Source organism: Dipodomys ordii, unplaced genomic scaffold (genome assembly GCF_000151885.1).
Source record: "Dipodomys ordii isolate 6190 unplaced genomic scaffold, Dord_2.0 Scaffold1, whole genome shotgun sequence".
Lineage (NCBI taxonomy): Eukaryota > Metazoa > Chordata > Mammalia > Rodentia > Heteromyidae > Dipodomys > Dipodomys ordii.
Genome location: NW_012267217.1, coordinates 45,015,612 through 45,027,922, shown reverse-complemented (window position 1 = coordinate 45,027,922; position 12,311 = coordinate 45,015,612). Strand labels below are relative to the sequence as shown.

The following is a 12,311-nucleotide window of genomic DNA, read 5'->3' as shown; positions in this document are numbered from 1 at the left end:
AGTTTAGATAAAGTTAGACCAAAAGAAGATATTGGATGGTAAGTTGCCCAACTACTTGATCTGGAAACATTAAAAATATGCCAGTTATACTAGCTATATATAAAAATGCTACCACATTTTTTAGAATAATATTTTCCATCACCTAATTTAATGTTGCTATTCATCTCTATGTATTCTTAGAAAAATGGTTTCCCTTATTTGCAATAACTAGTGTATGTCTGAGTCAAGCAGAAAAGATCAGATAAGTTGATGTTAAGGGAATGAACCCCAAGATAAGTATTCAGATTTTTTTTGTTTTTTATTTTTCCTTTCATGCAATTGTTTCTATCATATTTGTCTTTTTCTTTTTTTTTTTGGTACTGGGGATCGAACCCAGGACGTTGCACTTGCTAGGCAAGCGCTTTGCCACTGAGCTACATCCCAGCCCATGTTTCTATCATATTTGTAAGATGATATCTATGTTGCTTTGTATGTCCCTCCCCCACAGTATAACCCATACTTTCACTGTATTTGATGTTGGTATAATTTGTGGAGGGGAAGGGAAAAAAAAACAAATTGTTTAACTAGGGATATGGTGGACTCACTGCAACAATGAGATGTACAAGTCGTTATGTCGAAAAACAAACTTAACAACTTTGGTGGAGGGTGGAGGGGAGGATCGGCTGGGGGGAGGGGAGGGGGGGAAGGGATGGGAAGGGGAAACAACAAGGAGGCAACAACAATGCTTGATAAGCTATCTTGCCCATGTAATGGTAACTCCTCTGTATGGTATTCTCACAATAAAAAAAAAAGAAAGAAAGAAAGAAAAAAGAAAAATGAAGCTGTTTAGCCAGGCACAGACCAGGGACAGATTGATGCACTGGGTGATATTATCTTCTGGTCTTTCAGGAAGGTTCTAAAAGATGCAACACTCACAGTTTACGGAGGTTTTCTCCTCAGGTGCCTTCCTTTTGACTCCTCTATGAAGGAAGGAATTTCAAAAGGAAGTATATCTTTAGGTCATGTCTAAATCTCTTCTAAAGATTATATGAATTTCAGTGGCATTAAGCAGTGACTGGAGGCAGCTTTGGATGATAGATGATGCTTTTAGTTCCTAGACCCTGTGGGGCCTTTATGACCTAACTACCTTGTGATTCAGCAATTCCACTCTTGGGTCTTTATCCAAAAGATTACAAACTAGGATACCATAAAGCCACCTGCATATCCATGTTCACTGCAGCACTATTCACCATAGCTTAGGTATGGAATCAGCCCGGATGCCCCTTAGTGAACGAGTGGATCAAGAAAATGTGATATATATATATATATATATATATATATATATATATATATACCACAGAATTTTACTCATCCATTAGAAAGAACGATATTACATCATTTCAAAAGAAATGAAAGGACCTGGAAAAAATTACGTGAAGTAGGTGCGGTCCAGAGGTACAAAGGATGCATCTTTTCTTACATTAATTTATACACATATAAGTAAACACTCTGGAGTGTTATAGAAGTATACAAAAATGTTTAACTGAAATATGGTAGATTCAGGGGAGAAGTCAAATGGTATAATGCCTTAGGAAGGCTAATTCACAGACCACCAACATAAATTCTAGGAAACAGGAAATCAAAAAAGGAAGGCAGTGTCAAGTATGTGTGTGTGTGGGGGGGGGGGGAAAGCAGATGAACAAAGATAGGAAGAAGGGAGAATGTAGACATATCCTACAAAATTAAGAAAATTGAGGGAAGGGGTGGAGTTGGGAGCGATGGAGAGAGTAATAAAAGGTGTGACATTCATCAAGATACACTATATTGATAAATTACTTAGTTGAATGGTAACCCCTTTGTACAATGACTTATTAAAGATAATAAAAACATATCTGAAAAGATCTGAAATTTTAAAAACTGAATTTTCTGTCAAAGAATAGAAGTAAACAACAGACTGAAGGTTATGTTTATGTTAGATAACTTTTCTTCTCTGTTTAAGAGAAAAATAATTGTTGATATTCAAAACACTCAGATTAAGAAAATATTATACTAGTTGAGGAGCCTTTAGTGCATGCCTGTACTCTTAGTTACTCAGGAGGCTGAGATCTGAGGATTATGGTTCAGTCAGCACAGGCAGGAACATCTGTGAGACACTTATCTCTAATTAACTGGCAAAATGCTGGAAGTAGAGTAATGGTTCAAGTGATAGAGCGCCAGTCCTGAGCCAAAAAGCTAAGAGCCTGAGTTTAAACGCCAGTACTAGCACAAAAAATAAATATAACTCCCCCCCAAAAAACAGAACAAAAATAATTTGTATACTGAAAATTATTTTGGGGGGAAGTAAAAGATCTTTATTATTCACTTTTTAATAGACACCTGAAGGAACACTAAGCAGGAAATCAAATATTAAGGATAAATAAGATTGTAAGACAGGAAATGGATGTGTACAGTTTTTAGGACTTCAAAGAGTACTTTCTGTAGATTGGGTATATACACCCAATTAACTGATTAACAAAAGATGCTCTTGTATATCTCTGCATGTATATACATGTATTTCTATCTATCACTTGATCAGTTGATCAATCTAACTTTCTTTTTTCTTTTTTTATTGGTTGTGGGTCTGAACTCTGGGCTGGTGCGCTGTCCCTCAGCTCTTCAGCTCTAGGTCTGTGCTCTACCACTTGAGCTACAGCACTACTTCCGGCTTTTTCTGCTTATGTGGTGCTGAGGAATCAAACCCAGGGCCTCATGCATGCAAGGCAAGTACTCTTCCATGGAGCCACCTTCCCAGCCCTCAACTTAACTTTCTGACAGGGCAGTGAACCTTTGGATGAGTGTTCTCCTTGGCTATCTGGTACTGGAGGGAATTTCATTTATGACCAAGGGAGAGAGACAGGCTATCTCTGTATCCACAGACAGGCCAAGAATCTAGCAAGAATCTATAGCTTTTGCGTATACACTTCAGAAAGACTGGAAAGAAGACTACAGTATAGACAGTCATTTACCCAACCCCATAAAGGGAAACAATCATTTCTTATTGAAATTTTGGTTCATTTTCCTTCTAGCTGGAGGGCAGGACTGTCAAGCAATCTTGTAAAGGTCTACAATATTAAGTTAAAGACCTGTTAGGAATATCTGACTGTAGGCTTATCATTCTGAAAACCACCAAGGTACTACCAATAAACCTGCCAAGGAAGAGGAAATAGGTCCCTTTGTTGCCCATTGTAGGTGATGAGTGAATGTGACATGTAAAGATGATGTATAAAGATGGAAGCTCTCTTTGAACGTGAACATTGACCTGTGGGGAGCAGAGCGGCCCCTGGATCTGAGGCTCTTCTCATTTACCTAATGGCAGAGCTGTGGGCTGGTCTTTGTGCTGGGCTTCTTTCTCTTGTTCGCCTTTCAGGACTGCCACAGCTTCAGCAGTGACTACTTGAACTATCCTTGCAGATACCTCCTCTGAAAAGAGAAGATGACAAACGGGAACAGTGAGGAATCAAAACCAGGTCACAAAGAGGAAAAGTCTCCACGTAGTACTGGGGACTAGAATTTCAGTTTCACTGCCTTCTCTTCATGAAGTGTAATGCACTTTTTCCTTGTATATAAAAATCAAACATATATTTAGAGATGGATTAATGAAAGGAGTTGGCATTCTAAAGACTACACAAAAGGAACATGCAGCTAACAAAATAATTACTGGATTGAAAATGAAACTTTATTTCTTAAAACTGTTTTACAGAAACTCAAGTCTTTGTACCAAGTTCATGTTCAAACAGACAAGAGGGAATTTATTTTGGTTTCCATCATTGTTTCACTAAAAAATACTATTCAAGTAAATCTGTATGCTCCTTTGCAGAAATATCTTTATTTAAAACATAAAGTTCCTCAAAATGTATATTTGTGATTAAATGGAGCAGTGCAAACAAGATAAATTCTAAAAATCTGGAATGATAACAATCTTTTGAAATACAGGGCAATGATATATCATACTTTTTCTAAAGAAACACTACTTTTCTAGGTAGTCCATGTTTTAAAGATCATTTTGGCTATACTATATATACTCACCTTGCAAACACAATCATTCACTAAAATGATCAGTATGAGAAATGTTAAAATAACTAGTTTGAGGGCTTTAATTGACATGCTCAATTGATAGTGTTAACTATAATATAACCCAACTAGGGGGGAAAAAACAAACCAAACCAAAATGACAACAAAAAACCCAAAATACAATAATAATGTTTTACCTAACTTCAACTAAAAAGGAAAGTGCCTTTTGAGATTAAAAATGTATTTTATATTAGAAATAAATTCTACATACTTTAACATTTTTCCATTTCTTAATAAAAGCAATAACCATACTAGAAAATAAACCAATTCATATTTCTAGTAGACACAGGTTATATGATGGAAGGAAGAGTGTGTTCAGATTTGTTCTTATTATTTTAGTTAAGATAACTGGAATTGGTTCATAATTTAAAATGTATTATCATATATGATCCAAATTTGCACACTCACATACACAAGTTTTGGAAGATCTACTTGATTTTATTTGTCTGACTCATTTACATTTTGACCTCTTTGAAGAAAATTCTTCCTCACTTCATCCAGGATGATAGAGAATGTAGTAAACTTGAGTTGTGGGGGTTAGTAATCAATTTGGACAGACATAATCTAAATTTTCAAAGGTGGTTTATCAGCTTGAGTAAATTGGTCTTATATGTTTAACTTCCTTACTAGAGTAGCACTAGTGATCATAAAAACATATTTAAAAACAACATATATATATTTTAAAACATTTTAGAATATATTTCAATATTTAACATTTTCTGATTGGTTTATATATAGTGTGCACTATGTGCATGCTCTGCTAAGGTGCTTTTCCTCATCATCTTTATTGAATTATTCACCATGATTGTTCCTGCTTTATAGGCAAGAAGTTCAGAGGAGGAGGAGGAGGTGAAGGAGGAAGAGGAGGAGGAAGGGTAGGGTTGTGTGTGGTCATGAGGCCAGGTTTCTGGATAAGGATTCTATGAACATTCCTATAAGAGGATGGGCTCCCAGAGTGATACCTCTACTGAGAACAGAATTATAAAATGGGCTACAAAAAATTAAATGCATAAAAAATCCCAGCTCTAACATCTTGTTTAATACTACTACTAAAAGAACTCAATAGTTTTTGAGCATTGGTATAGATATTAATTTTCAATGTAATATTAATATTTAAAAATCAACAGAACAATATAGCTTCTTCTAGCACCCCAGTGTTTTATGCAGACATTTTAGGGAAGAGTAATGGAGGAAGAGAGCAAAATGTGGCAGAAACGGAAACACCTACAGAGCTCTGTGACTTCTGGATCATTCTTTCATCTTCCTATTAGTACTTAGGCAAAAATTTTCATTTTCCTATTTAGGACCAAGAAGTCTTCCTAAATTGAAGATACAGGTTTGCATATCTTATCTCCTTGATAGATTAGGTCCCAAGTCAAGGACTCTTCTCGAAGCTTCTTTCATAGAGATTTACTTAGACTGGATGGTTAACATACTTTTTAAAATTCCTGCTTGTCCTGGGGCTTGAATTCAAAGCCTGGTACTGTCTCTGAGCTTTTCAGCTCAAGGCTAGTGCTTTACTAATTAAGCCACAGCTCCATTTCTGGTTTTTTATTTTGGTAGTTAATTGGAAGTAAGAGTCTCTCACAGGTTTTCTTGCCCAGGCTGGCTTTGAACCTCAATCCTCAGATCTCAGCCTTTTGAGTATCTAGGATTATAGGTGTAAGTCACTGGCACCCAGCTAATGCAATATTTTTAAGGGTGAAAATTTATGTGATAACTTTGTTCATTATATTTGCACAAATCAGAAATAGTAAATGCTTGTGATTGTACCTGCTAAGGAAAACTGCCAAATTATGTCATTCTATTAATGTTGAAGAAATTAATGTATTTTTGAAGAGTATTAATTAAATGGGAGTGTCAGATTCTTGTATACTTGTTAATGGACTTTCCATTCTATAAGTTATTTTATGTCAATCAGTTTTTTTTTCATATCGGGAAGATGAGTCAATCAAATGGTTCAAATGTCCATTAGTCTTTATGAATAGACTATAAACTGATAATGTTCCATTGCTTCGTCTTTCCATTGCTTTCATCTTTGGGATTGTATATAGGATATAGTATATATTGTATATCATTTTGACACTGATAAGAACCATTTTAAATGTTGAAGGATAATTAAAGAAAACAGAAGTAATCTTAATCTATAGCAAACTTAGTCACACTAGGGGAGATCAAATGTATACCAATGTATACCAATGAAGGGGACTGTAAAAATGAGCATGTCATATAGCCTAAATATACATGAATAGGAAGAAAATCAAATTCCTCATTAAGACAACCTAAACAAAATGCACTATATTTCAACTATGAGTAGTATTTGGTGTCAGCAAAACAGTATTATTTATTTTAGATGTATTGGCTGAGAGAAAAATAATTTTTAACTGTGTTTAACTTTGACAGTTCAATAAAAGTGTATGGAAAAACTTAAGTTTCTTTTTGCACATGTTTTAGAAAACTTGTGTGAAAGCTAGGTACTTCAAGTGACTCATTTAAAGAGGCTTATCGTCAGGTACATGCCTATCCGTCTAGCTGAAATCTGAGGATCATTTTTAAAAGCTTGTTTAGGAAGAAATATCTGAGAGACTCTTTATCTCTAGTTAACTAGCAAAATGCTAGTGTCAGCCTTGAGTGAAAAGATAAGCAACAGCATGGAACCCTGAGTTAATAGCCCAGTACCAGCCCTCCTCTCCCAATTAAAAAAAAAGTATTTAACCCGATCTTGAAGACAAGTTGTTGTAACATGGGGCCATTGGTTACTTGCTGACATTAGTTAGCCTAAACTTTCATGCATTTTTTTTTATTGTGAGAATACCATACAAGTACATTTCTTATCAAGCATTGTTGCCTCCTCTTTGTTTCCCCTTCCCATCCCTTCCCATACTCCCCTCCTCTCCCCAGACGGTCCTCCCCCCCATCCCCCACCAAAGATGTAAAGTTCGTTTTTCGACATAAGGAGTTGTACATCACATTGTTGCAATGGTTCCACCTGTATCCCTATTTGAACGATTTGTTTTTTCCCTTCCCCTCCACAAATTACACCAACATCAAACACAGTGAACCATGGGTTATACTGTGGGGGAGGGACATACAAAGCAACAAAGAAATCATCTTATAAATATGTTAGAAACAATTGCATGAAAGGAAAAAAAAACAAAAAAAACCATTTGAATACTTATCTTGGGGTTCATTCCCCTAACATCAAGTTATCTATATTGACAAAACAATGGATAAAAGCAACCTGTTGCCTTTTTCTAAAATAATAGTATAATTATTTTAACTAAGAAAACCTAGGATCAATTCTGCTTCCAACTCTTAGAAGTCATGATGATTAAAGGATATTCATTCCTCTAAACTTTAGATACCACATCTGTAAAGTGGGAATATAAGGTTTATTCATCGTTAGGTGTTTTGTGACAATTACATGAAATAATATTGATTAAGTACTAATTTATTTATGTATCTGACTCCATGTAGGTAAGATATAATAGCTTTGGTCATAAATTGATATGATTTTGTAATTTTTTCCAGTAAATGTCTGACTATTGCCTAATAGACAATGAATTAGCTCCTGCCATGTATTATTTGGTAAAGTATTTATTATGTCTCTTCTTTTCTTCTTGTGGGAATTGAACCTAGGGTTTTGAGCATGCTCTCTCCAACTGAGCCATATGCCAGCCAATCCTTTCAACTTTTTAAAGAAAGGCTCAGGTCTTGTTTTTAGCTTATATTTTCAGTTTGCTTATCTTGTTCTATTGGACTATCAATATTACTTGGCTGGTTAATGCCAAGTGAATGAAGGTGAAACTCTCCAAATAGCCCTGAAAATTTTAACAGGGTTGCGTTATACATGACATTGTTGGTAGACTTGGAAATTTGTTTTTAAATGTGTACCTTTTGGATTTTCATCAGGACCAGCTGTGATTACTTGAACATGCATAGGTTCACCAACTAGACTGTGAACACAAATTCCAAGCAAGTTGGCATATGCCCGAGAACATATTTCAGTTGAGTTCATTCAGGTGGTTAAAAGCAAAGTAAGTAAATTAAAGCATACGAATATAAAAGTCAATTAATATTTTTGCTTTTAAGACTCATGGGCATAATAATTCTATGTTAAATGAAATGACAAATAAGTGTACTGCACAATTGTGGAAGAAGAAACAAAACAATTTAAAACAGAATGCTCCTGTCAAGAAAAGGTTCTTCTCAGTAGAGCACAGAATGGTTACCTAGGAAACCAATTCTAATTACTGCTGCTGATGGAAACTAGTCAACAAGGCATGCACTATGAAGTTTGAAGTGCTTTGTTAAACAATTACCCTAGATATATTCATAAAATAGGAACAAAAAAGTTCCTTTCTTCTACTCCTTGCTTAATTTGGAGAGTAAGTGCTTACTTTGAAACTACTTCCTGTAAAGAATTGGAGATGGAACAGAAAGAACAGACTGTTGGGGATCTTGTGTGTGTGTGGGGGGGTGTTTGTTTCCTTGGTATATTTGTATTCATTAAAGAGGCCAGTATTGGAATATTGCACTCTAGTCAGCCTCCAGATGATATCATAGGGTCACATCTGTTACCCTTGCAGTTACAGATCTCTGTCTACAAGCCTTTCCTTCAGAATAGTTCTTCTAAGGATTAGCTGTTAGTTAGCAATTAAAACAAGGACCCAGTTAGCATATGAAGAGAAGTGCATTTGAGTAAAATTAGTTTATGGAGATAAATGCTTTTAAGATAAGAATTCATGTTCACAAATCTAAGAGAATTTCTTAGATTTTCTGGTACAGATGAAGAAGCTCAATATTGTCAATATGGTGGGAGATACAAGGGTTCTATATTTAACTTGTGCTTGAAGGTGGAGACAATCTTGTGGAAGGGTATCTGCATACTTCTTTCATTTTTCTAGTAGAAACCACAGATATCTAGTGTTCCTTCCACAGTAACTCATCTAGCCATTCTTAGTTTTTGAAAACTGAGGGACTAGGATTGTGACTGTAAGGTTATGGGAGAACTTTCTCCTTTCTATTGTTCCCTATCCCAACCTATGTGCTCACACACCATCTTGTGTAGATTACATTTCAACATTACAATAAAGATTCAAAGTATTTAGAGCTTTAGCAAAACTAGCCTAGTATTTAAATTTGGTCAAATCAACTGGTGTAGCAACGTAAGACAATTATCTGTGAAAAGATATCGAAGGTTAAGTAGGATACTACATGATGGAGTAAAGAAAAGCACATTGAAAAGCATAGAGTAGAAATAGTATCTTCTGGTAAACTGTGTTTCAAATTTGAGGCTCTACATGAAAATAGGAAAAAAGAAACATATTTAAGCAGAAGAAAAATAGTAAATGAATAGTGTATATCTATTTTTATACTAAGCATGTTGTAGTTCAAGTTTTTGCCTGGCCATGATGCTGGTGGTTTCCAATATGGTAATATGTACATGACCATGTTATTGTTTGTAACCCATATACTTACTAATTAAGTAAAGTTGTAATACTGTATTTATGCAGATTAATTTTGAGAAAGTTCCCCCTGAAATTTCCTAATAGATTTCCTATCAACAAATATACAATTATTTAGACATTGTGGGAATTGATAATGCTTTTGGAATTTTGAAAAGCACTGTTTGTTATCTTGTCAAACCTTTACCATTGAATCACTCTTTGAGGACTTGTGAGAGAATGGATTATTAGAAACATTAAGATGAAATAGTGATCAAAGAGACTTTGGATAAATCTAGCTGGAAGCAAACAAAATATAGTGTGTGTGTGTGTGTGTGTGTGTGTGTGTGTGTGTGTGTGTGTGTGCGTGCGCACGTGCGTGCATGCTTATATAGCTAAATGTAAAATTATACTCATACAAATAGGGGTTTCTTCCAGGGTTTAAAGTCGAATCTGTATTTGGAAGCATTTAAGGAACTGGATACCACAAGTGAAGGAATGGTTTCTTATGAAAAAAAAAAAAGTTAATGTGTCTCAAGTGTCAATACCTAGAAATATCCAAGACAGATGATATGGAAAAATGAACAAACATTCTAGATTACTCAAAAAGGCCACCAAAATGAACTTTTAAAATGTAACTTCTCTTCATACCAGCAATAGTATTTACCAGCTGCTTCCACAAACTCATACCTTTCCTTTAGGATGGTAAATACAAAACAAAACAAAACAAAACATTATATTAGATAACATGTCCTTGGCCCCTTCTGCCTTATTTCCACCACAATGTAATCAAGTTTTTGGAGATGTTATGACCCAGAAACATGTTGAACTTACGAGCTACGTGATAGGGAAAGTTCTTACATTATGAGTACATTCAGTCAGCCCATGGAGAAACCAACATGGCTTCTTCATAATTACAGTTTTACCAGACCTTCAATCTCAGCACTTTGTTGAGAATGACATGGCCACAGCATCATGATCATAATTAGTAGGCTTTCTTTTTAGCAGGCATTTCATGCAATATGAATGTTTTAAATAAGTGACTGTCCACCAGAAAATACATATTTTTGTTTGCCCTTTGAAACTCTATAAAATATTGTTCACAATGATTCTCTTTGTACCAGCATACCAAAGGACTTTATGGTCTTTAATTTAGTGATAAGTATAGAAATTCATTATAGTTTTTCAAGTTACAAATGTATACAGATAGAGATAACGTGAGACATTATTATTATTAGAATCTAGTGATTCTAATAAATAGATATATTAATATATTTATAATAGGTAATAACTTTATATTAATGTCTAATAACTATAAATTAATATACATCAGACAGAACTAAGAAAGCAAAAAGAAAAAAAATGAGAAAAAATATATTGGAGCCACCCTTCTATGTTTGTGTAAAATGTAATTGAAATAAAAGCTCAGCACCATATAAGGTAATTTGGCACCTTCATTGGAAAAATTCCAAAGTAAAATTGATGATAGTTAAAGATGTTCTGCAAGTATCTATGAGAAGTTAATTAAAGAGATTTTGCAAGAACATTTTGGAAAATGTAAAATTCAATATTATTTTTGTACTTTGATACTATTGTATATTGGTGAAAGCAAAGTTCAGGGTGCTAGGGGCTTATATCTATATTCCTAGCTACTCAGGAGGCTGAGATTATAGGGTCATAGTTTAAAGCCAGTCCAGGCAGGAAAGCCCATTAGACTCTCATCTCTAATAAACCAATGAGAACTGTAGCTCAAGTGGCAGTGGTAGAGTGCTACACTTGAGCAAAAAGAAGCTCAGAGACAGTATCCAGGCCCTGAGTTCAAACCCCAGGACTGGCACACACAGAAAATCAAGGTCTCTGGTATATTTTAAGACATTTTTCATGTAAAAATACTCTATAATAAAGATGACTATTCTGTTCTCTATACTGATTAATCCATTTCATAGAAAATGTTAACGGAATTTCTCTTGAACTGTAAGATACAAAAGATCAATTATGTATGACAAACAAGAAATAGATAACATAATGACTACTTAAAAGGTTATCTTTCTAGATTTACAGCTAACATATAAATCCTATTTTGAAACTTCGGAGAGATCTGTTGAAATAAAAGTTTACATTGAGGAGTTTGCTCTAATGTTGTGTACTTATTGCAGTAATGATGGCTGCATTTTTCCTCTTTGGAGGAACCCAGAAGAAAGACCAAGGCAGATTTTGATGGTGTGGTAGATCTGAACATACAAGAGCAGGATGCTCTTTTGAGAAAGCAGGATGTAGGGAAGGTGACTGGGTTTGGCAATGGAATTGAGGGTGGGATATGAGGCATATGAACATGTGATTACTGATGACTTGAAGAAAATAAAGAAATGCCATTGAAGAAGTAGATGGAAAAGTGTCAAGACATGCTTTATTTACTTTATATTTTTTCTCAAGGCTGGTCCCAGATGTTACTATAGCCACATATTATATTCTGTCTACAGATTTCATTGGTCATACCAAGCACAATCCATGAGGCCATAACGATATAGGAATCAGATTTCTCTCAAAGGCTCCAATATTGTCATAGGAAAGTATGTCAATGATAATGAGTGAAAAAGCACATTGTTCTCTTAATCTGTATTTATACTTGTTTTGCAAAGTCAAATTGCAACTTTAATATTTCCTGTATAGTAATCAGTCTTAAATTTCCTGGAGCAAAGTAAACTACTTCAACATCTTCACCAGATAGAGTTTCCAAAATAATTTAGCATCTTAGGTGACTGAATTTTTCCAGCA

The 12,311-nt window shown here is 34.8% G+C and overlaps 1 protein-coding gene across 1 annotated transcript in view; it reads right to left on the bottom strand.

Moving 5' to 3' along the window:
* Map2 (microtubule-associated protein 2) overlaps positions 1–12,311 on the bottom strand; it is a 92,967-nt gene that overhangs the window by 47,986 nt on the left and 32,670 nt on the right. Inside the window, exon 3 of the mRNA XM_013031819.1 lies at positions 3,325–3,438. Coding sequence (XP_012887273.1) covers positions 3,325–3,438 — 114 coding nt within the window. The remainder of the gene's footprint in view (positions 1–3,324; positions 3,439–12,311) is intronic.